Source organism: Sphaerodactylus townsendi, linkage group LG02 (genome assembly GCF_021028975.2).
Source record: "Sphaerodactylus townsendi isolate TG3544 linkage group LG02, MPM_Stown_v2.3, whole genome shotgun sequence".
NCBI classification, from domain to species: domain Eukaryota; kingdom Metazoa; phylum Chordata; class Lepidosauria; order Squamata; family Sphaerodactylidae; genus Sphaerodactylus; species Sphaerodactylus townsendi.
In genome coordinates this window covers 23,241,394-23,266,534 of record NC_059426.1, presented here as the reverse complement: position 1 = coordinate 23,266,534, position 25,141 = coordinate 23,241,394, and the positions used below count along the sequence as shown (strand labels likewise).

At 43.6% G+C, this 25,141-nt stretch overlaps 2 protein-coding genes across 3 annotated transcripts in view; one reads left to right on the top strand and one right to left on the bottom strand.

Moving 5' to 3' along the window:
- Positions 1 to 18,814, top strand: part of ITGA4 (integrin subunit alpha 4) — a 72,532-nt gene extending 53,718 nt beyond the window's left edge. Inside the window, exons 18-28 of one of the 2 annotated variants that reach the window (XM_048484015.1) lie at positions 1,366 to 1,516; positions 3,248 to 3,346; positions 5,005 to 5,084; positions 5,443 to 5,532; positions 8,220 to 8,310; positions 9,597 to 9,704; positions 10,989 to 11,105; positions 11,749 to 11,868; positions 12,176 to 12,274; positions 12,982 to 13,101; positions 17,251 to 18,814. In XM_048484015.1, coding sequence (XP_048339972.1) covers positions 1,366 to 1,516; positions 3,248 to 3,346; positions 5,005 to 5,084; positions 5,443 to 5,532; positions 8,220 to 8,310; positions 9,597 to 9,704; positions 10,989 to 11,105; positions 11,749 to 11,868; positions 12,176 to 12,274; positions 12,982 to 13,101; positions 17,251 to 17,328 — 1,153 coding nt within the window. In that variant the 3' untranslated portion in view covers positions 17,329 to 18,814. Of the gene's footprint in view, positions 1 to 1,365; positions 1,517 to 3,247; positions 3,347 to 5,004; positions 5,085 to 5,442; positions 5,533 to 8,219; positions 8,311 to 9,596; positions 9,705 to 10,988; positions 11,106 to 11,748; positions 11,869 to 12,175; positions 12,275 to 12,981; positions 13,102 to 17,250 lie in introns of those variants that run through there. The other variant, XM_048484017.1, reaches the window with a different exon arrangement.
- CERKL (ceramide kinase like) overlaps positions 17,371 to 25,141 on the bottom strand; it is a 71,524-nt gene continuing 63,753 nt past the window's right edge. The window contains exon 13 of the mRNA XM_048484018.1: positions 17,371 to 19,215. Coding sequence (XP_048339975.1) covers positions 19,146 to 19,215 — 70 coding nt within the window. The 3' untranslated portion in view covers positions 17,371 to 19,145. The remainder of the gene's footprint in view (positions 19,216 to 25,141) is intronic.

Genomic DNA, 25,141 nt, shown 5'->3' with positions numbered 1-25,141 from the left:
AAGTTTGTCCATTATATTTCAGAATCATGTGAATTTCAGGTTCTCCTCAGTTCCCCCAGACAGCTTTCCTGATTCAGGGAAAGCCACATGTACGTACACTTATGAGTTTTTACAACAGGACAAATAGTGCCTCCCCCAAGATCATTTTGGGTCAGGAAAATGGAATATATGTGCGGTGGGGGGGGGGGGGCTGAAGCCCCTCCATAGGTGCCACAGTCATGATCCAAATTGGGCACTGTATGTAGTAGGAAAACCTGAAACTTATGTTTCACTGTTACACAGGAAATATCAAAGAGACCCTGGGCCCAACTTCTATACTCCGCAGAGTGTAGATTACCAGTACATTCCTGATCAGAAGGGAAATGATAAAATCTATTTATTCTTTGCCAGGACAGTAGCTCGCACAGATGACAATATTGCTAGATATTTGCACTGGATGTTTGGCAAAAATCCAACTTGCCTTTTTGCGGGGTGTTCCAGATAATCAGGCCACATTGGAGTCGAGAGTGTTTATCCCAGAATTTTATAGTTGTTCGTATGGGCTGGGTAAATGGATACAGACAACTGTTCTACCAAATGTTTGCATTTGATGTGTGGTGATGACTTCCTTACAACTTGGCAAGATGGTAAGAGACAGTTATCTTAGAGTGAGAGTGCCCACATGAGATAGTTTGATCATGTATGTGAGCTTGGGTGGCCAGTTTACCAAGTGCCTATATAAACAAGATCATAAAGTAATGGAATGTAACTGTTTTTGTACCTCCTGAAAAACGGAGAATGTGGTTCTTTAATTTAGAACAGTGGTTCTCAACCTTCCTAATGCCGTGACCCTTTAATACAGTTCTTCATGTCGTGGTGACCCCCAACCAGAGGTGGGATCCAACCAGTTCTCACCACTTCTCTAGAAGTGGTTACTAATTTTTTCTGAGTGCCGAGAAGGGGTTACTAAAGCAACCTCCCTGTCCAATAGGGACTGGAGGTGCATGTGTGCGGCGGTGCCACTGTTTAAATCCCACCACCATCGGAACCTGTTATTAAAATTTTTAGATCCCACCACTGCCCCCAACCCTAACATTTATCCATTTTACAGATGGAGAACACTGGTGCAGAGAGTCTTAGGCGACCCCTGTGAAAGGGTCGTTCGACCCTCAAAGGGGTCCTGACCCCCCAGGTTGAGAACCACTGATTTAGAACATGGTTCTCAATGAGAGCAAACTAATGATCACCTTAGGCTGCTGAATTGTTCCATGAGGGGTTGTTCATTGTTATACTTAGGTTGGGAGCAAATTCTGGCTCTCCCAGAAATCAATTACTGGTTGCTTAAATTTTGAACATAAATTTTAAACATATTCACATTTCCTACAGGCCACACGAAAAGAAATCTTATCTTGCAGTTGGGAGTATGAAAACGTTGATGTTAAATGTCACCTTGCACAATGCGGGTGACGATGCCTATCAAACTGCCCTCCACATCCAACTCCCTAAAGGTCTTTATTTCATCAAAATTCTAGAGCTGGTAAGAATCTGAGTGTATATTTTCTCCCCTCCCCCATCTTACTGTAGATTTTATAAAAAATAAAGGGTGACAGGACTGAATTTTCAGGGGGGGGAAGTGGTGAGCCATCGGCAACTTAATAAAAATGGTTTGAAATTTTCAACTTTTTACAGGGCTTACCTTTAACCCTAGGATTGCCAGCTCTGGGTTGAAAAATACCTGGAGATTTTGGGAGTGGAGCCTGGGGACGGCAGGTATTTGGGGAGGGGAAAGACCTTGGTAGGGTATAATGCCATAGAGTCCACCCTCCAAAGCAGCCATGTTCTCCAGGGAAACTGTTCTTAGTTGTCTGGAGATCAGTTGTAATATTGGTAACCCTACTTAACCTGTAGGTGACAGTCACATGACAGGAAGTAACTGATGTAATCATATGACAGGAGGGAGAAGAGCCCTGCTTCTGCTTAAAAAGAATCTTTTCTTCTGCTCACTGATCCCACTTTGCCATTCTACTGCCCCTCTCATTAAGCATGCAGAGAAGACCATGATGCCCTTGTTTTACATATACAGTCGAACCTTGAAAATCACTGCTAATCCGTCCGGAGATTATCGGCGATTTATGAAAATGGCGTATTTCGAGGTACGCCATTTGCGCATGTGCAACGCCATTTGCGTACGCGCAACGGCATTTGCGTACCTTGGTGGCCGCCAAAAATCGAGGCGGCAGACGATTTTAGATGGCGGAAATTGGCGCCTGCCAATTGTCGATTTCTGAAATCGACGACTGTCGAAGGCACCGATTTTCGAGGTTCTACTGTACTAAGAGCAAGTTCTTCCAAAAGTAGCAAATTACGATTCTACAAGATCTTACAATCTAGAAATGGGAGTCCTGTGACCCACCTCAGGGTCCTGACATATTTGCAAAAAATGGACATAATCCACAGGCATTAAACAATATATTCATTTTGAAAGGGATCCTAAGACAGAGGTTCTATCTGAAATATACAGGTCATATTATTATCCTTCATAACCTCACTTTCTGACATGTTTTTGGTTGGCTCTATCTGGTGTGGTTCCACCTGTCATCCTATGTCAGAATTCCAAAGGTGTCCCCAGGCTAAAATAGGGTGGGGATTCCTGGTCTAGCCATTATTTCTTTTTTGAAGTACAGAGATCATACTTAATAATGTAAATATCTAAAGTACCAACCCATAAAGGAGAACATGGGGAAGCAAGTAGAATAATTCCAAGAAAGTCTAAAGAACACTCACTGGTGTATTTAGGGGGAGACAAGCCGGGGTATGAGACCTGGGTGCTACTTGCTTACGGGTACCCAGGCTGCTCCTTTGCAAAGCAAGAAGCCGCCAGCACTCAGAGGGCTGGTCTACCTGCCATTAAGAAGCAATGGGGCCAGGTCTACCAATTCTTAATGGTTGGTAGTCCAACCTTCCAAAGAGCTGGTTAACCTGCAGGTGAAAGGCATGGGTAGACTTGGCCGCTGTAGAGCTGATCTTCCAAGATGGGGAAGACCTGTCAGATTTGGGCAGAGCGGTGGGGAGCACAATTTCAATACTTGACCTGGGCACCATTTTCTGTAGATACACCCCTGAGAATACTGCATCCAAATCAAGTAAAAGTGGCAAATTGTTGCATACTCATATGTGAATATGATTTTAAAAATATGTGTAAATTTGTGAAATGTTCCATTTTTTCTTTCTGTCAGCTGATTTAGACATTGTTCATTTATTATCCTAGGAAGAAAAGCAGATACATTGTGAAGTCTCAGAAAAGGAAATTCATGCCGTGAGACTTGACTGCAGTGTTGGATATTTATATGTAGATCACCTGTCAAAGGTAAAACAAAGAACTCCTTTGAAAACAACTTTCTTCATTTACTGTTTTAAGTTTCACTTTATGTCCAAGAACACACCTATAGTCTAATACAGGGGTAGGGAACCTTTAACACTCAAAGAGCCATTTGGACCCGTTTTCCACGGGAAAAGAAAACACTTGGAGCCGCAAATAATTTTTGACATTTAAAATAAAGATAACACTATATATCAGTGGGGGCGAACCTATGGCACGGGTGCCAGAGGTGGCACTCAGAGCCCTCTCTGTGGGCACGTCCAGAGCCCTCTCTGTGGGCACGTCCAAACAGAGGGGAACCCCCTCTCAGTATTTAAAGGGGTTCCCCCCCCCCCCCATTTAGGCTAGCCTGGGCAGCTGGGCTCAATTATTAGCATTAAACCTAAGACCTAGTTTTGGGGAAGCAGTGTAGGTAACCCTGTTAAGTGCTGTTAAACCCCACTGATTTTCATGCAAAGAACTAAAGCGTGATCCTTTACCTGGCAGTAAGCTCGGTTGCTGGCAATGGGGCTTGCTTCTGAGTAAACCCTCCTAGGGTCGTGATTCACCCGTTGGAAGAGTTGCACGGTTGCTTCAAAGCAAAGCCAACAACTACCACCAATCTTACTCCCAAGTAACGCACGCCTTGGAGCCAACCATTTTTTCTAAACGAAAACCTCAGTATTCAGGTTAAATTGCCATGTTGGCAATTTGCGATAAATAAGTGGGTTTTGGGTTGCAGTTTGGGCACTCGGTCTCAAAAAGGTTCACCATCACTGCTATATATATGGGGGGTTTTTACCTTTTACTCTGCTCATTCTGAGAAGCGCATGGATGCGCCTGCCCTGCTGCCTGCAGGGCGGGCAAGGATGGGGCCGGCGGCTCGGCTCGTGGAGCCACAGTGCAAGGGCAGAAGAGCCGCATGTGGCTCTCGAGCCGCAGGTTCCCTACCCCTGGTCTAATAGGATGAATAGCTTTATGTATGTTTTTACAGCTGCGGCTTATTCTCATCTTTCTTTTGCGTGATTAGCACATAGGGCAGGTGTATAATGAGATTCGAACTGCAATTTAATGGGGGTGACTTTTATAATAGGAATTGTAGTTATTGTAGGGCTTATTTGTATGTATTACTTTGCTTTTACTGCATTGATAACCCACATTTTAAACAAAGTATGTCATGCTTTAGACAGGTTTTTTTTGTTTGCATTGTCTATCCCCTCTTATTTCCTTTTGCCATCAAGTCACATCTGACTTTTGGTAACCCCTGGTGGGGTTTTCAAGGTGGTTTGCCGTTGACTGCCTCTGACTGCCATTTCAAGGTGGTTTGCCATTGATTGCCATTTCAGGACATTCAGAGGTGGCTTGCCATTGATTGCCTCTGCAGAGAGACCCTGGTATTCCTTGGTGGCCTCCCATCCAAACCAAGGCCAAACCTGCTTAGTTTTCAATATCTGATGAGATCAGACTAGTCTTGACTATCCAGGATAGGGCTTGTCTTCCCTACAGTTATGTAATCCTAGTCCTATTGCAATGTACTGTGGATATCTTACAGATACAGAATGGTTTTCTAAATTTTATGAACTACCTGTAAGTTCCAGCGAGAAAGGAGGGTTATAAATAAAGTTAATTAATTAATCTGTACCTAAAATGTTGCCTTTATTCCACAGCTGGACTTTAGTTTTCTGCTGGATGCGAGTTCACTTACAAGGGCAGGAGATGACCTCATCATCAGCATTAATGCAACCTGGTAAATGTTGTTTGATGCAGATTACAATCTTAGACTAATATTGTCCCTACATTTAAAAGTCAGGCTGGGGAATTAGGAGAAGTATTAATGATGCGAGAAAGCATGCTGTATTGCACCATGTGCAGAGGCCCCACTAAATTAAAGAAGAACTATTTTGGTGAATCCATTTTTACAGACTAAATAAAAACCTCATGAGGTATTATCATAAAATGCTTCTTCCCTAAATTGGGGGGGGGGGGGGCTTGAGAGTGCTCGGGCTGGAATGCACTAGAATGTACAGTTGAGGAATGGTTGCCTAATAAAGAACTATCGGTATTGCATACAGGAGTAACTTTGTAATGTTTCTTTCCTTCCTTAGTGAAAATGAAGAAGATGGGGACATATTGTTGGATAACAGCCTAAATTTAATTTTGCCTCAGAAGTATGAGGTGGAGCTGAATGGTCATGGGTAAGTTGAGTGTTGAATTTCTAAATGGATGTAAACTGTTTATGGATTGAAAAACAATGTATAGAAGGGGTCTGCAACGTGCGGCTCTCCAGATGTTCATGGACTACAATTCCCATCAGCCCCAATTGGCCATGCTGGCAGCGGCTGATGGGATTTGTAGTCCATGAACATCTGGAGAGCCGCAGGTTGCAGACCCCTGGATAGATCTATTACACTTGGGCGATCTATTCAGGGCTCAAACTGTAATTTGGTTGCCTGAAACATGTGATTGGGGCCTGATGCAGTTTAGGGTCAAATTAGCATAGTTGAGCTTGGCACCCTCCCCAGACTCCACTGCACTTCCCCCCATCACGACTTCCACAGCCCTTTCATAGCACATTTTTCACAGCCCTCAGTTAGGGAGGGTTGTGGAGGCCGCACAAGGGAGGCAGAGTACAGGTGGAGGGATCCTCAGGCTGAGGATTCCCTTTCTCAGACTCTGGCACCTCCCCCACCACCCCAGTGTGGCCTCCAGAGTCTTCCCTCAGTGAGGAGGAACTGTGGAGTCTGCACTGGGTTTGTGGAAGGTTGCTCTGCTCGGCACCCCCCTGCCTCCATGGCCTCTGCTGCATCACCCCAGCACAGCTTCTACAGGACGTCCTCAGTGAGGAAGGACTGCAAAAACCTAGCTGGGGTGGCAAAGTCCAGGCAGAGAATCTTTCTTTCTTTCTTTCTTTCTTTCTTTCTTTCTTTCTTTCTTTCTTTCTTTCTTTCTTTCTTTCTTTCTTTCTTTCTTTCTTTCTTTCTTTCTTTCTTTCTTTTCTCTCTCTCCCCCTTCCTCCCTTCCTGTTAATACAACTGGGGTGGCTTGGCACCCTCCCCTAGACTTCACTGCCCCACTGTGGAGGCCATGCTGGAGCAGTGGAGTCCAAGGGGAGGTGTAATTTCAGTGCTTGGCCCAGGAGCCATTTTCTGTAGCTACGCCCCTGCCTGGGAATTGCAATTGTCCAGGGCTCTTGAATATTTATAATGAGAAATGACATTTGCTGGGGCTTTGCTCCCAGTGCATCTACTGTCTCCTGAAGAGCTGGGCAGCAGTGCTTATAATCGCTGCTGCTGTCAGTTATACTTCTGCAAGAAAAGGTAGGGAGACACTTAGGTGATAAGAAGGCCTGGAGCAAAGCTAACTGAGCTGAGCCTAAGTTCCCAACAAGTTTGTGGCTTGAAGTGAACACTTTTTTAAAAAATCATTTTATTACAGGGGTTTTTTTTAAGGGCATGATTTCAGCTTCTAAAAATTGTCCTTTAAAAAAAATACCCCATTTTTTAAAAAAAAGGTGTAATCTTTAAAATGCAGCAGAAACGGGGAAGGGAAGGAGAGAATAAGCCATCTCAGCTGTTACACAGTGTGTGGTTACTCCCCATCCACACAATTTAGAAGTAAGGTGTGGGGAGTTGGAGATAGTTGATAAGCTTAAGGGTTCATTGGATATTGTTGTATTACCATCTTTTATTGTTTAGGTTTTAATTCTGGTTTTAAATTATTAAATGTGATTGTCTAAATGTTTTAAATTGATATGTGTAAATCACCCTGAGCCTGGTCTTGGCTGGGATAGGACCAAGTAAGAAGTAGAATAGAATATAGAATAGAATAGGCTAAGAGCTGGATGCAGCTCCTCCATCCCAGCTCCTGCATCTCCCCCAAAATACTCTCAAAATTCTGGAAAGTATATTTCAGAAGTGTTTTGGGTTATTTCAGATAGTCCCACACTGATCTGAAACAGCTGGTTTTGGATTGAGTTTCAGCTAGGGTATGTCTGAATCCACGTTCTAGTTGGGCTTGGCTTGTAATAAACCAAAACTTGCTGGGGAAGTTAATATTCCAAATGTGGAATTCCAGACTTTGCTCCAATGCTAATATCTGCAGAGTGATAGGATTTTGAGGCTGTTAGAATTGTATATTTAAAAAACAAATGTTAATTGCTCTTGTTTTTTAAGTTGATGGTACACATCTATCTTTGTTTAGGGAAGGCATTTGGATGTTAACTACTTAACTGTATAAACTCCCATTTTTGTTATTCTGAACATTATTTTTTAAAAATAATTTTATCTGCCCCCCCCAATAATCACCTTCCAACACTCCCCCATTCCAATACTGACCTTCCAACTCTCCCTACCCCTATACTCACCTTCCAACCCTTCCCTCACCCCCAAGCCTCAACTTTCCACCCTCCCCCCACCCAAAGCCACACCTTCCAACCCTCCCCTACCCCAAGTCTTTGGATGAGACTGTGAAGGACAGAATTTTTTTAACATCTATTTTAAAAAGTAGTTTCCAGTTGAAATATGCAAGACACTTATTAGTTAAGTTGTTCTGGTTTCTGAGCTTTGAAGTTGTCAGCAGGGAGCATGGATAGTGGCATTTGTTAGATATGGATAATGATGCACAGTTGAAGCTACAAATAATCAATAAGGAAGGAGAGAGGGGTTTTAAAAGGCAGGAGAGGCAAATTCTGTTAAGCACGTCTTCTGTTATAGAATCAGACTGTCCTGGAATCAAATGTATTTCTATTGCAGTGTAACACTAAATATTTAGATTTTAGAACTCGAATGGGTATCATTTGAAGAAAGCAGAACTAAATGGCCTTATATTATACAAAACGTCAAACTGTATTTTCTATCCTTTCTTTCGGAAAACCTGTTTTTAGGCTTGTATCTCCAATGTCATTTGTTTATGGACCTAGTGAAGAAAATGTAGCGGTTACTTGCATGAAAGAAATGATCAACTTTACTTTCCATGTAAGTGTGGTTTGTTAGGGGAAATATTTCCTGTGCCCTGTTTCCTTGAGAAATAAATTATCTGAAGCTATTGCTATGTTTTTGCTCTGTGTACTGCAAGTTGAGCAATAATGATCTTTTTATTGTATTTGAAATTCTTGGCACTGGTTTTATGCCTAATAAAGGTTTTGGATTTGGATTTGGAGAAATAAATTATAAGTAAATAGGACAATCATTGCGCTTCACTTCGATACTTCATATGGAAATGCATTTTTTTATCAAGCAGCTATCAATATCAATAAATATTGACACACATTGTGGGCACTGAAATCCACTTATAATTTCCACAATATAATTATTTATTCACAGTGGTTCAGTGAAGAAGACTCACTTTGTATAGTTTTTTGATCTTCAAATACCATATAGTTTTGCTGTCCATGCGTGCAAGAGGGTATTCAAAATTAAGAAACAGAAATGTGTATAAGATTTTCTGTGTTGTGAAGTAGTGTAATAGATCATTGAGAATCCAACCACTGACCACAAGATGTGTGTATTCAGGCATATTCTTGGTGGGCTTATGACCATTCACAAAATTAGTTTACTTAAAAAAATAATCATGTTGTATTTCTGCTCTGTTTTCATTGTATTAAGCTGTCTTATTAAGTAATGTGCAATAAAAAATGAAAGAGAAGCAAACAAAACAAATACTTGAGGTGGATTTTAAAATATCCAAACAAAACAAACTTTGAAACAAATGGCTGTTTCTGCACAGCCAAGGGAGAGAGCCTGCATTGGCATTAATCATGCCGATGCAGGCTCTGGGGCCGTTCGCACAAACGGAACAAACTCCGCACAAATGGAGCAAACTCCGCACAGCCACATATTCCCCTCCCCTCCCCGGCCCCAAACGCGTCCTTACCTTCTGCTGGCAGCCGCATCACTCTATCGTCGCTGGTGGGAAGCTATTGCCTCTGGCCATGCAGAAATGGCCTGACTGTTTTTACAATAAATCTCAGGCTTGCTTCAGAGGCAGATGTTCTCCAAGTACCTTGGACCCAAGCTTTTCTTGTATTTTAAAGGTTATCACCAGCACTCTTTGGACCTTGAAGTACTCTGATGGCCAATATAATTGGCACCAGATGGGAATTGTGTGCTTCATGTGGCTGGCCTGTGCCTCACACAGAATTTGTTAGCCCAGCCTGAATGTTACTAAGGCTTGACTGACTGTGGCCCCTGATGTCCAACTTCTCCTGAAATTTTGAATGAGCTTCAGCCTTATCCTGACCGTGGCTTATTTTACTTCTCAGGTCAGTAATCCTGGCCTAAGTCTGGCTCCTGATGTGGCCTTGGAGATACAGATACCCAATTCTATTATACCAAAAGACATCCGGCTGTTCAACATTTTTGATGTTCAGGTATGACTAGTTTGTTCGTGGTCATATAGTGTTTCAAGTGAGGTATCATTGTCAGTCTGATCTATGCATTACAATGGTGTGATCACATGGTCTCAGGAAAAAGTAAAACACTTGGGCAACCTCTCTTTACCGTGAGATATCTCCATCCTGTTAGCAGGACTTGCCCATGAAAGCTGGATCATTTGAAAATCTGGTTTTCTGCAGTGCAACAGTAAGGTAAAAAAAGAAGGAATGAAATAAAACTATGGATGAGGCTTAGATGTTAGTCCAGCTTTTCCCCTTCCCCCCAAGTGTTAGTTAATTTTGGCCAATGCTTAAGAATTGAATATCCCAGCCCAAAGAAATACTTCATTTTAATATTGTTGTATATGGCCCGTTACGCATTGCACAATTACCTTTGGATTCTTCTCTATGTAGTGGGCTTGCAGAAGGTTCGCCTCATATTTCTCTGTTTAAACACAAGGAGGCACTCCCTCCTTTCCCCAAAGTTTTTCTGCAGAGAGCAATCCAGGCCTGGTTTTCTTAACTCTGCTCATCAAGTGATTCTTGAAGGCACAGATCTCATTACACCTGGTAGTCAAAACTGCTGGCTTAACCCTTTAAGCTGCACTTATAATGATAGTGCTCTTCCAAAAGTAATCCTCCTCCCCTCAATGAATGAGCCAAAGCCTGGACCACAAGCTGCTAATGAAAGGGACTGTCCTAGAGCAGATATTCTCTCCCCCTCCCCTTCCCTCCACACAACACAGCTGCTGATGCTGCTGTCACTAGAAGACAGAGGCTTGTTATTTCTAAGCTCTTTGTATCAATATCTTGAAATATCAAGAGAATTAGAGGTTGGTGTTGTGTGAGTGAGCTTCTGTTATTTGAAGCAGCTGACAATGGAAGGGGGACGAAGGGGAAGGTGTACAAAGCGGCGTGAGGGAAAGGGAAGGCTGGCTGTGGGTGGAGGGAAGATCTTCGGGGCAAAGATCTTCAGAGCCTTCGGGGAGGGCGGTATATAAATATAACAAATAAAAATATAACAAATAAAGCTGTGTTCACTGGCCAATTTCCTTGCTCTGGTGGTGAAGCAAATTAAAAGTTGTGCTTGAGAGAATGGAATGTGAAAGCAGGGCTTAAAACATTTGCCCCATCACACAGTAAGCACATTGTGCGTAATTGGCCACTGTCTTACTTCTAAGTAACAGTTTGTTTCCAATGGTGGAGTATGACAGATTCAGAAGTGTGCCATATTATTAGTATTCTAAATCCAATGATAATTGTGATCTTGCTCATTTTTAGACAACGGTTGGAAAATGTGTCTACAAAAATGATAGAGAATGCATCTTGCCGGAGAAAAATGAAAACATACTGAAGGATCTGATTACTTTCCTTACAAAGCCTGACAAGAGGTTATTGGTAATCTCTTTGATGTATTTGATCATTTGTTTCAGAACTTCTAAAAAAAACCCTGATTTTATTAGATATATGGGCTTGGATCCAGAAATCCATGAGTTCAGCTCTGCATGTGGAGTAATTTCTTCACAACACCCCACTGTGCCCTCCAAACAGCAGCCCCTGGAAACCAGAGGAGACTTGGGAAAGGCATAGGATGGGATGTCATATGGGCAGGGTGGAAACAGCTGTGGGAAGGAAGAATCGACTGAACAGGGCAGTTTAGATGGGGTAGTACTGGAGAACTTTTTCAAGGAACTTGACTGAAACTAGTTTTTCCCTCAGAGTATAGAACTTCCACAAATATGTCAAGCAAATTCAAGAATCCAGTGCAGGTTCAAATGCATTGGCTGCTCTGTTGGAGCATAGCAACCCAACGGTGTGCATGACATTTAGTTTGTTGTTGTCCCTGAATAAATGTTAGTAGCAGCAATAACAGAAAACACAATGCAACTAGACCAAACTATGGCCTGAAGTTTTATTCACCGGGTCTTGGAAACTGTGGTGGTTTTTCCTTGAACCAATCATACTGCATGAGAACAGTTCATGATTTTCTCTCTTTAAAGAAAACAATGTCTTAGTAGTATATGATGTTTTCTGTCTTCAGTACTGTATGAAAAATGACCCACTGTGCTTGCAAATACTTTGCAACTTTGGAGACTTGGAAAGTGGGAAAGAAGCAACTGTTCATGTCTATCTAGAAGCCACCCCATCACTGCTAAATGAGGTAAGGAATATTTTGATCACCTTGAGGTTTACAAACGCTTGTATCTGAGAATCAGGATCCTTGCCCAGACCCTGTCCAATTTTAAGTCTGACTGACTTCAGCTGCAGAAGCTGAAATGCATGTAGCAGAAATCAAAGGGTCGAAAAATTCACAAAAAGTGCTTAAAGTTAATTGGATTCCCAACTTTCTCTTGAGTAAATTTATAACTTCCATTTTGTTTTCCATGGTTTCCTTTCCATGGTATCTTTCTTTTGATCCGCCTTGCAGCATTTGTTATTAAAGATTGTAATATTCCTTTTAAAAACAGGATGCAGCTTCAGCACTTAAATTTGAAGTGAGAGGCAAAGTTTCATCGGGTCAGAATCCTAAAGTTATTGAACTACACAAAGACAAGCAAACTGCATATGTAAGTATTCTTAAACCATGCTTAATTAGAAAAGAGCAGTGTTTAGAAGTACTGCATATCAGGCAAATCTGAATAGTTAGATACAAGATCTTCAGCTTCAAATGGTCACAGCTGGTGAGTGGCAGGTTTTGGTAATCCGTCATAACAGAGCTATTTACTATTTGCAGAGAAGAATTGCACACTGAGTGCCTTTTTCTGTCTAGAAATTAATCAATGTATAGTCATAACTGTACAGTAACAATCCTATCATACTTAACATACTCCATGGCACAATTTAGTTTTTGTCAAGATACCCAGGTTATCCATCAGATTCCAGTACGTTTGTAATTAGAAGCAATTTTCTCATAGAACCAGAGATATATGGTTGCAGCTGTGATCAATACTGTGTCCTCCAACAATCTAGCCATCTGTTTTTTCTAGACTGCATTTGTGGTAATCACAGCCAAAGTTCCAAGTGGATCTGGGATGCATCACAGACTGTCCCCTCCTTTGGTGTTAATCTTGGCTTCCAATCGAAACACACTTGCTGGGAAGAGCAGTATTATAACTGATTGTATCCATTCCAATTGATACTTGCATTTTGTGGCACAGTTGCCTTCCATACAAGGCTTACTCATGGTTGGATGAAGAATGTACACACCTCCCTCAGAACAATCTTTTAATTCTTGGTTGTTTATGTCATATTTGTTGTACTTCATTTTCTGCAGGTCATTCTGGAAGGATTGCACAACCGCAAAGCAAAATGGAGTGTTAAAATGTTGTTTATTGGATTTGGTTCAATAGTTGGAGTTCTTTTGCTTCTGTTTCTTTCATATGTTTTATGGAAGGTAAGTTCTGTGTATGCTTTAACAGTAGAAAAATGGTTGTTTGACTTTTTTGTTCTTCTTTGACTGTCTTGTCATATTTTGAGAACTTCAGGGATAACAAACCCCCCAAAAGGATTTCTTACCCCAGAAAAGAATTAGGCCGTTTCCGCACGGAGACGGAAGTGGCTGGGTCGGCGCATTTTGCGCCGACCCGACGATGCTGGGACCGTCCGCATGGACGGTCCCAGAAAGAGCTGGGACGACGGCGCCACAGAGCGCTGTCACCCGGCCGACCCGGCATGTCCCCGGGCCTCCGGCACGTCGCCGAGGCCTGAGGACACGCCCCCCCGGCCCTGCGCGCCTGCTCCAGCGTCGCAGGGCAGGGGGGCGTGTCCCCAGGCCTCGGCGATGCGCCGGAGGCCCGGGGACAAGGTAAGTGCAGGGAGGGAGTGAGGGGGAGGCGCCTTGAAGCCGGCGTTCCCGGGAAAGTGCGCTTCCCAGCACACTCCGGAAACGCCGGCTTGGTGCCAGTCGGGCGGCGCGGCTGCGATGCAGCTGCGCCCCCTGTGCAAATGGCGGCCTGGGGACAGCGTTTTTGCCGTCCCCAGGCCACCATATTCCGCCCGTGCGGAAACGGTCTTAGTCTTTCTTCCAAAATAACTGGACCACAGATGAGTTATCACATGGCAGAACAATTTTGTAGGAGTCTGATGTGAATCTTGGGCCCTCTTTTGTCTGTCTTGCTCCACCAATTAGTTTTTTTGTAATACAGGCGTTAGTGATCAGACTACTCCCATAATCCTTAGGGCCAGTTATAAGGACTATAACACACACACAAACCCCTCAAGGATAGGTGTGGTCCCACATGGCAACATCAGAGGAAAAATAGACAGGACACACCTAATAGCTAAGGAGGGCTGACATCACCCCACCCATACTTTTAATGGTACACATTGCTATATATCCTATACGTCTATTTCACTGTAAGAATCTCATCAATATTACAGTATTCTTGTAAGATATTTTCTTTTAAACAGAATTAGTAATACCCCCTATTAAATACCTATCCTTTAAAATAGAAAACTATCAGCAGTTTTTCTTTCTGACATTTAAAAATCCTTTCCCAGGAAAGAATATTCACTCAGCTGCTTAATGTGTCTTTTATTTTATAACAGAGAGAATATATTGTTTTTATGAAGGCTCTCAGCTATTGCTCTCATGAAAACTAAGTATCATTCAGCATCACTTAGCTACATTTTTACCCTATAAAGTAGGAAGCTAGGGCTGCTGCAGCTCTCACCCGGACTTTACCTTTTCCTTTCAAGTGTAGGTACACTGGTCATGAACAGCTTTCGCTTTTCACCCTATACCTTGTCCAAAACCTCATTCAATAGTATCTAAGATGACTGTAGTAGTTTTCATTATTGTTCTGAGAAACAATTAAAAACCTGTTGTCAATATGGATCTCATTATTCAAAAGTCTAAACTCCTGTAGAAGGATCCTGGCATACATATCCTGTTACCCACCTCTTGCATAAATTCCCCACAATAATTCACTTGATGGCAGACTACTAATTTGGGTAGTACATTCATTTTACATTTTATTATGCTATTTGTATAAATGTTAAGAATGTTCCTTGGATACAGTTGAGAAAATCACCTCTGTAATGAATAGCAGTTGTGATACTTTGGACAGCAGCCCACAGGAAACCTTTCATTGAGCTGAGGGGGTCTTCTTAGTAAATGGGGTGGGTTATAGCTACTAATCCTTCCTGCAGCAGGAAACCACAGAACAATTTTTTTTTGTTCTGCTTAGATGAGGAAAAACACCATCATTCCAAAGAGCCTTCAAAAAAGGATGACTATGATTCTATCCCTTATCCTAGAAATTGAGAGGCTCTGCTTCCCCCCCCCCCCACATAACTAAGAGGATAATGGGGTGCTGTGTGGTTTCCAGGCTGTATGGCCGTGTTCTAGCAGCATTCTCTCCTGACGTTTCTCCTGCATCTGTGGCTGGCATCTTCAGAGGATCTGATAGTTGGAAAGGAAAGCAAGTGGAGTATATATACCTGTGAGTAAAGGTCAATAGGTGAGGGCATCTGAGTAGGAGTGGCCTGGCATGTGAGTAACAATGAAGTGTAGCATGTGAGTAACAAAAGAGATAGTAAGGTCAATAGGTGAGGCATCTGAATAGAAGTAGTTTGGCCTTTGTTCCCTTTGATTATCTGTAGTCATACTGTGCCTGTGTGGAGCTGATTAGTCACTGTCTTGACTCTAGTGTTTTTCAAAACTGGCAGCCAAATTCTGTTCATTTTCATGGTTTCTTCCTTTCTGTTGAAATTGTCCATGTGCTTGTGGATTTCAATGGCTTCTCTGTGTAGTTTGATGTAGTGGTTGTCAGAGTGGTCCAGAATTTCTGTGTTTTCAAATAATATTCTGTGTCCAGGTTGGTTTATTATGTGTTCTGCTATTGCTGATTTTTCTGGCTGAAATAGTCTGCAGTGCCTTTCATGTTCTTTGATTCGTGTCGGAGTGCTGCGTTTGGTAGTTCCTATGTAGACTTGTCCACAGCTACATGGTATGCGGTAGACTCCTGCAGTAGCCAGAGGATCCCTCTTATCCTTTGCTGAACATAGCATTTGTTGAATGTTCTTAGTGGGTCTGTAGATTGTTTGTAGGTTATGCTTCTTCATCAGTTTTCCTATGCGGTCAGTGGTTCCCTTGATGTATGGTAAGAACACTTTCCCTCTAGATGGCTCTATTATTATTATTATTATTATTATTATTATTATTATTATTATTATTATTATTATTATTATTATTGATGATGATGATGATGATGATGATGATGATGATAATAATAATAATAATTCGATTTATTAGACTGCCCTACCCCCGAAGGGCTCAGGGCGGTTTACAGGCAACCAGACACAATACATTGCAACTTAAACAATCGAATAATCCCAATTAAAACAATAAATACAATAAAAACAGTAGCAGCAATTACCTTCTATAATTAATAAATTAGATGGATGTTGTTGGGTAAAACCCCGGGAGGGGACTGGCAGATTTTCAGATAAGCCGATGATACATAGGGCAACAGAGAGGGGCGGACTCAGCAGCCAGCCTCCCCAAAAGCCCAGTGGAACAGCTCGGCTTTACAGGCCCTGCGGAATTCCCCAAGGTCCTGCAGGGCCCTAACAGCTGGAGGAACAGCGTTCCACCAGGCAGGGGCCAGGGCTGTAAAAGCCCTGGCCCAGGTGGAGGCTAGCCACATCATAGAGGGATAAGGGACCACCAGTGAATTCGCCTTTGCTGAACGGAGAGAGCGACTCGGGACATATGGAGTAAGGCGGTCTTGCAGGTATGAGGCCCCCAGGCTGTAAAGGGCCTTAAAGGTCAATACCAACACCTTGAAGATAATCCGGAACTCCACTGGGAGCCAGTGCAGGCAGCACAACACGGGGGTAATATGATCTCTAACTGAACCACCTGCGAGAAGACAGGCTGCTGCATTCTGGACCAGCTTCAATTTCCGGATTAGCCGCAAGGGAAGGCCCGCATAGAGCGAGTTACAATAGTCCAGCCTGGAGGTGACCGTTGCATGGATCACTTTATCTTTGTTCATGTGGCTTGTTCTTGGTCTTGTTGAACTATTTCTATTCAGATGTCTCACCTATTGACCTTGCTATCTCTTTTGTTACTCGCATGCTACACTTCATTGTTACTCACTTGCAGGCCACTCCTATTCAGATGCCCTCACCCAATGACCTTTACTCACAGGTATATATACTCCACTTGCTTTCCTTTCCAACTAACATATCCTCTGAAGATGCCAGCCACGGATGCAGGCGAAACGTCAGGAGAATGCTGCTAGAACATGGCCATACAGCCTGGAAACCACCCAGCATCCCAGTGATTCTGGCCGTGAAAGCCTTTGACAATAAGAGGATAATGTTCATATTAGTTGGGTGGGAGTGAGGAGGGGTTGGCCTCTATCCTTGCCAAGGGCTTGTGGATCCCTGGAGTCCCCCAAAGAACTTCATGAACCAACTGGGAAACACTGATATAATATACAAAGTAGTAATACGATCATATAAAGGTATCTGTAGCTATCTGTATTATGAACATGCCAACATTTAAAATGAATTCTGAACTTGTGTGTTTCAGGTTGGCTTTTTCCAAAGAAAATACAAACTTATTCCTCAAGAAGAGAATGGAAGACAAAGCAACCAAATGGAAGACTAAGCAACCAAATTTCCAGTGACAATTAAATATTGTAGACAATGATCAGTTTTACCAAAGACATTTACTACAAGACTGGACAGATTCGAGTCTCAAAATGCATGTCAGAATGTATGAAGAAAAATGGTAGATATGATTGAGAGATCAGCCTCTAGTTTTACAGGAACATAAGCACAAAAAGACTGAACTGTTGATTGCTAAGAAAGCACTATGAAATGCAATGTCGTTTTATACTTGAAGCACGAAGTCTTGAGACTGCCATTCGATTTCCCCCATTTTCACATTCTGCATAGCTTTACTAGGCAGACGATCGACAAGTCACGAATGTAAGTAGCAAAATATTGTGGGCAAACTTGACATAGCTGTAAAGAGTACCTCCAATATGTTTTTAGAATGCAGTACAACATGTTTTCAGTATATTTTTATATAAAAATTATCAATATTCCCTGGAGCATGCCTGTACAGTATGTACAGTGCTAAATCTGACAGATGTAGTTATTCATAGTTAATATGCAGCCTTTCAAACATATCTTTCATACTAAAACACTGCATGTTTCATTCCTTATAGAAGAGTTAAGTGTCGGTTTTACAATTCTCAGATGGTACTCAGCAAGCAATGATTTAGATCTTCCAGTTTCATATGGTGTTCTAGTTTGTAAAAGATCTCAATAGTACAGCTCAGGGAGAAGGTAAAATATTGCACTTCAAGCCAAACACATTTGAACAGAGGCCAATTGTATTGTCAAAGGCTTCAAAGTGTGAGGACTGAAAGGAAAAAATGTGGTAAAAAGTGATCTGGTGCTATTTTATTAAATGTATTTTTCCCTGCCCTGCAGCCGCCACTGGAAAATGCCTAGCATGCTAACCAACCTTGCCTCTTCAATCCCACTGTGGATAGAAAAAGGAAATGGGATGTCAACTGTGACTCACAGGCAGGGTCATTAATGGGAACACATTTTTGTTCTGATCCTGCTGGATCGTAATCACGTAATTTCCGAAGCAACACGTCTGTGTTGATATGCCTATCTGAATGATAAACGGTGTGTGCTGAGGTTCCAACAACCGGTCTATGTCTCCAAAGCCAAACAAACAAGCAAGCAGTTGGACCTAACAGCTGTGGAGGAAAAAAAAGTGAGGTGTTTGTGGATGATGGTGATAGGTTTAGCCTACCCTACAGGGTCTTTCCCATCAGATGAAACAATAGGCTGTGAAAGCTGTGTTAAATCTGAGTAGAATCAGTGCAACTTTTTAATTAAAACATTTGGTTATGGTTCCAGAATGAATAACAATTAGATTTCTATGTAAGTAGTTCCTTCTTAATTTTTTTTGACAAACAAGTGAAATAAAAATATTTACAATAGTAGGAGATGCTGCTGGTCCCAAGTCTTGAGTCCAGAGAGAAGGCTGGATTTAAACACACAAAATAACAAAAAAATTCAACTGCTGTACTAAAATATTGTCTGCTCAAATAAAATTACCATTACATATACTATTTGCCACATATATTTACTGGGGATTTCTTTTTTTAGAAATTGCATTATCAATAGCCAGAACAGTTTCATTTGGTACTGTTTCACAGTGAATTCCTAAAATCTGGAATATTGACAATTAAAACAGAAGACTGATGCTTAATCGTGGAAGACTGTTTAGCAAGGGATGTGTGACATAAAATAAGCATCAAATACCAATGAAGAATTTATCAGGAATTTCTCATCCAGATTTAGTTTGAAATCTACAGTACTTTGCTATATACAAGATGTAAACATGATTCAGCTGAAAAATAGGGAATTGCTTTTCATCATTTTCTTCTAAAGAGAACTTCATAATCCTTTTGGGTTTTCTACTGTATCGGCATTGCTTCCATATAGACAAATTAATGCAGGATGAACCCTAAAATGTTAGAAAAGGGAAAATTCATTACACTTTTGTCACTTTATGTTGCATTTGTCTAAACACAGAAATAAATTATCAAAAACTTAAAAGTTTAAGAAAATCTCCCTACGGACAAATCAAAAAGTTACTGTTTTCAGGCTTATTCTGCACAGCCTATTTATGGTTTTCCCTCTTTATAAATGGAAAACAAATTCATTGATTTACGGTTTTCCCTTTTTATAAATGGAAAACAAATTCATTGATTTATGGTTTTCCCTTTTTATAAATGGAAAACAAATTCATTGATAATGACTGCAACTCATAAATATGCTATGCAGAATGAGCCTTACTGTTTAACTATTTAGTAAGGGAGAATCACACAATGAGTAAGTGGAGTTTGTTTACACGTGGAACAATGAATAATTAACCTCAATCCCACCTACACACAATATACAAGTGAAATGACAACATCAGCATGTTTTGTGTAGTGTTTGTAACCAATAAGCAAATGAGGATTAACTGCATGTCTTCTCAAAGATTAAGCTTACAAGCTGAGATAAATGTCTCACTTTAGTTTTTGCTACACAGACATAGTACACAGAGACATCCATGAGAGTTAACCTGGGAATATCATAAGAGTGGAAATGATTCCAGTCATCCAATGTAACATCTGCAGAGAACTCTAGATGTAAAAGGTGGCAAGATAAAACCATCTACATGACCCAACTGGCTCTATCACTCTGGACTGTCTAAACAGTCCATTATTTATCCTTCTTCCAAAGACAACTATTGAGAACTCCCATGAAGTTCTCCTTTGCCATAGGAGGACAGTGTCTAGGTAATTCTCACCACAGCCAGGGAGACAGGAACAAACTTTGAACTTCTGGTTTCCTGTGGGAGACACCCATCTCTCCTCAGTTCCGGTAAATTCCAAACACCAGTGGCTAGAAACATAACTGTTAATTGTAACTCAGAATAGTCAAAGCTAACAGACAACAGAAAGAAAAGTTTTCACAATATATAAATATAGGGAAAAAACATGCCCTAAAGAACTACAGAAAAACAGGAAGATACTCAGTTGCCTTAACATAACAATGGACTAAGAGCGCAAGATGTCCTCTTATGCTCGGAGGAGATGGACTCTTCATGGTAAGTTCCCAATGATAGTTCTCCCTAAGCCGAAGAACATCTTCTAGGATCTCCCAGAGTAGTTTTCTATTTGTTGGATGGGCCATCGTTATTTGGACCTTCAACATGCTGCAGAACTCTTCTCCTGAATACTGCATCAGCTAAGCTATACATGTAAATTTTGTAATGATGAATGAAAGTGGAAACTAATGACCATGTTGCCGCCTGCGCATCTCCTCCACTGAGACGTTCTTGTATTGGGCAGCATCGGTTGCCATGCCTTTTGTGGAATGTACCATGATACCTGATGGAGGCTCAAAATTATGAGCTTTTTAAGCTTCAATAATACGGTCCTTGAGGCACTTACTGAGGTTGAAGCAGAGATTTTGGCACCTGGATTTTCAGAGAAATTGATATAAACACGGTGTCGGTCCTATGTAAGTTCTGTGCCCTTACAATGAGGGGTTTTAACTTTCTAACATCCTACATGTGCCATATCCTGTCTTTAAGATGTGTGAGGTTAGGATAAAATGAGGGCAAGTTAATCTTCTGCTGGTTATGAAATGCTAAATTAACTTTGGGGCAGAACAAGGGATTTGTTTTGAGCACCACCTTGCCTTGTGGAAGACACACAGGAACAGATCAATCGACAAGGCTCCCAGTTCTGACATCCATCTGGCAGAAGTTATGACCACAAGGAAGACACTTATATTTGTAAGTATTTCAGTAAAATGTGTCTGATCAGCTCAAATGGAGCCTTTATTAAAGCTATCAATATCGTATTTAGCTGTGAGGTTGTGAATCTATAAACCTGGGGAGTATCTCTCTATGTTGCTCCTTTTAGAAACCCAGACATGTGGATGTTGTGAGGTCAGCCAGCCATTAAGATTAGGGACCACTGTTGATATTGCAGCCACTTGCCTCCTGAGTGACGCAGTTCTCAAACCTGTCTTGATCTTGTCCTGAAGAAAGTCTGGAAGGTTGGTGACCTCTGGATGGAGAGAGTCAATTCCTTTTCTCTAACACCACCTGACAAAGGCTTTCCATGTGGAATACCTTGCTGTAACTATATTTTCAACCACCAAGCGCGGACCCTGGTGAAGCAAGTCCCTGAGTGATGGTTGTCTGAATGGAGGACGCACACACACTCATCTCACAGTAGAAAAACATAATCTCCATGACCAAAATGGTGTCACCACTAGCACCTCTGCCCACTGCTCCTGTATTTTTGAAGGAGCTTTGGTTTCCAATGACCCTGGGCTGGCACACCAGATGGTGCAAATCTTTCAATTTGGTGATAAATGCCAGGTCCATAAATAATAAGACCGCAGTCCTCCGAGATTTTCTCGGAGTTCAGCAGATGGACCTGGCATGTGTCACCGAAATCTGGGTGCAAGAAGGCGAGACCGTCGCCTTGGGCGAGGTAGCGCCACCGGGTTTCGCGTGTCTCCACCGATCACGAACACAGGGCCGGGGGGGAGGCGTGGCGATGTTCATCCGTGATTCCATCCCTTTTAGGGCCATCCCGGTCCCGGAGATCACTGGTATGGAGTGTGTCGGCCTGGAGTGGTTGGCATCGGAGAGGTTGGCTGTCCTTCTGGTGTACCGGTCGCCTAGCACCCCAGGGGATGGCCTGCCGCGGCTGCTGGAGGTGGTGGCGGACTGGGCGCTGCGGTTCCCCAGACTTATTGTCTTGGGGGACTTCAACGTCCATGTCGACACTGCCTCATGTGCGGTAGCCGCGGACCTGGTGTCATCCATGGCGACGCTGGGTCTCTCCTTGGTAAATTCTGGCCCCACTCATGAGGCCAGTCACACTCTGGATTTGATCTTTGGGTCGGGTGTAAATGTGGTCATATCCTCTTGTGATAGAGTGCCATGGTCTGATCACTATGCCCTGAAGGTTCGGTTGAACATGCCACAACACCCCCGTCTAGGCGACGAGCGGATTTTTGCTCGCCCGCGGAGACTTATGGATCCTGTTGGATTCCTGAATGCTCTATGGGATCCTGAACCCACCAGCACCCTCGATGGACTAGTGGTGGATTGGAATACCCGCCTCTTTAATGCCATCGAGGTTGTTGCTCCCCGGCACCCTCTACGACCCCGGTCTCGGCTGGCTCCTTGGTATACCGAGGAGCTACGCTGTCTGAAACGGGAGCTTAGACGGCTAGAGCGAGTGTGGAGGAAGTCTCGTGACGAGGCTGCGCGAACATCTTATAGGACGTTTATGAAGGCCTATGAGATGGCGATGAAGGAGGCGAAGAGAGTATTCTTCTCCTCCTCTCTCGCATCTGCTAGCTCCCGCCCAGCACAATTGTTTCGAACTATTCGGTCGCTTACCTCATTATCAGAGGGTTCAAAAAATGATCACTTGGCTATTAGCTTTGAGGCATTTATGATCTATTTCGCAGATAAAGTCGCGTTGCTCCGCTAGGACCTTCCTGCCACTTTGGAGACAATTTGCGAACTGGAGGCTCCCTTGCCGTCTTCTGGCCCTTGCTTGGCCCAGTTTTCCCTGCTCTCGGAAGCCGCTGTTGACAGAGCCTTGGCTGCTGTTAGACCAACTACCTGTCCTCTGGATCCGTGCCCCTCTTGGCTTATTAAAACATGCCGAGAGGAGTTACGACCCCACCTGTTGAATATTATCAATAGCTCCCTTGAGCAAGGAGTCTTTCCTGGTGGGTTGAAGGAGGCAGTGGTCCGCCCACTCTTAAAGACCGTCATTAGATCCTAGTGATCCGGCCACCACCGCCCAGTTTCGAATCTTTCGTTTCTGGGGAAGGTAATTGAGAGAGTGGTGTTGGAGCAGCTTCAAGGTTTTCTGGAGGACACATCGGCCTTCGATCCCTTCCAGTCCGGCTTCCGTGCTGGGCATGGGACGGAGACTGTTCTCGTCGCCGTCACAGACACGCTCCGTATGCAGCTTGACCGAGGCGGATCGGCGCTGCTGGTATTATTGGATCTTACCGCAGCGTTTGATGTGGTCGATCACGATCTTTTGACCCACCGCCTGGCCAGCTTCGAGTGCGGGGCACTGTCCTTCAATGGATTGCCTCGTTTCTCCGGGACCGGAGTCAGCAAGTGTGGTGTGGGGACAAGGCCTCCCGAGGGTGCCCGCTTTATTGCGGTGTACCTCAGGGAGCGCTGCTGTCCCCGCTGTTATTCAACATCTATATACGACCCCTTGCTCAGCTGGTACGGAGCTTTGGGCTGGTCTGTCACCAGTATGCTGATGACACCCAGCTCATTCTGTCGATGGGCGGTGGAGCCGTCACCGCCCCTGCAGCTCTGCAGCACTGTTTGGAGGCGGTTGCTGGTTGGTTGAAGCAGAGCAGGCTAAAGCTGAATCCAACAAAGAAGGAGATCCTTTGGCTAGGCCGAGGGGGGGGGGGGGGAGGGGCCTTTCAGCCCCCGGGGGGGGAGGGGGTCTCATTGGCACCGGCCCTCAGTTCGCAGCCTGGGGGTCCACCTGGATTCGTCTCTTTCAATGGAGACCCAGGTGGCCCATACAACCCGGGTTGCGTTTTTCCATCTTCGCCAGGCCCGGCGACTGGCCCCCTTCCTCTCCCAAGCGGACCTGGCCACAGTGGTCCATGCAACGGTCACCTCCAGATTAGACTATTGCAACTCGCTCTACGCGGGCCTCCCCTTGCGGCTGATCCGGAAATTAAAATTGGTCCAGCATGCGGCGGCACGTCTGCTCACGGGCGGTGCCTTTAGAGATCACATCATGCCCGTGTTGCGTCGCCTGCACTGGCTCCCAGTTGAATTCCGGATTGTCTTCAAGGTATTGGTTTTAACCTTTAAGGCCTTGCGCGGCTTGGGACCCTCGTACCTACGAGACCGTCTGGCCCCATATGTCCCACGCCGGTCTCTGCGTTCTGCGGAGGCCAATCTGCTGGTGATCCCCGCCCCCTCTATGATGCGGCTGGCCTCCACCAGGGCCAGGGCATTTACGGCCCTGGCCCCTGCCTGGTGGAATGCTCTTCCTCCAGCTGTCCGGGCCCTGCGGGACCTCAATGAGTTCCGCAGGGCCTGTAAGACTGAGCTTTTCCACCGGGCCTTTGGGGAGACCAGCCGCTGATGTGGGTGCCCGAAACAAACATGCTGAGAAACACTCTAGACCCACTGTCCCTCTCTTAAGAGGAGGTTTTAATAGCCGGATGCCATCTATTTTAAAACTTAAATAAGGTTTGATATCGAATGCTGCATTTTAAGTCTTAATTTATTTTTATCTTGTTTTATTGTCTGTTGTTAATGTTGGACACCGCCCTGAGCCCTCCGGGGGAGGGCGGTATAAAAATGCAACAATAAATAAATAAAATAAATAAATAAAATTACAATTCCTAAGTGTTCCAGGAGCAGCAGTGGCATAGTGGTTAAGAGCAGGTGCACTCTAATCTGGAGGAACCGGGTTTGATTCCCCGCTCTGCCACTTGAGCTGTGGAGGCTTATCTGGGGAATTCAGATTAGCCTGTACACTCCCACACACGCCAGCTGGGTGACCTTGGGCTAGTCACAGCTCTTCAGAGCTCTCTCAGCCCCACCTACCTCACAGGGTGTTTGTTGTGAGGGGGGGAGGGCAAGGAGATTGTAAGCCCCTTTGAGTCTCCTGCAGGAGAGAAAGGGGGGATATAAATCCAAACTCTTCTTCTTCTTCTTCTTCTTCTTCTTCTTCTTCTTCTTCTTCTTCTTCTTCAGAACTTGTGATGGTATTAATGAGCTTTTTAGTCTGTTCACAATGAACCTGTGATCTTCTAGGCAAGATAGCATCTGCTGCATGTCTGCCACAGCCTTTTGGTATCTTTTGGTC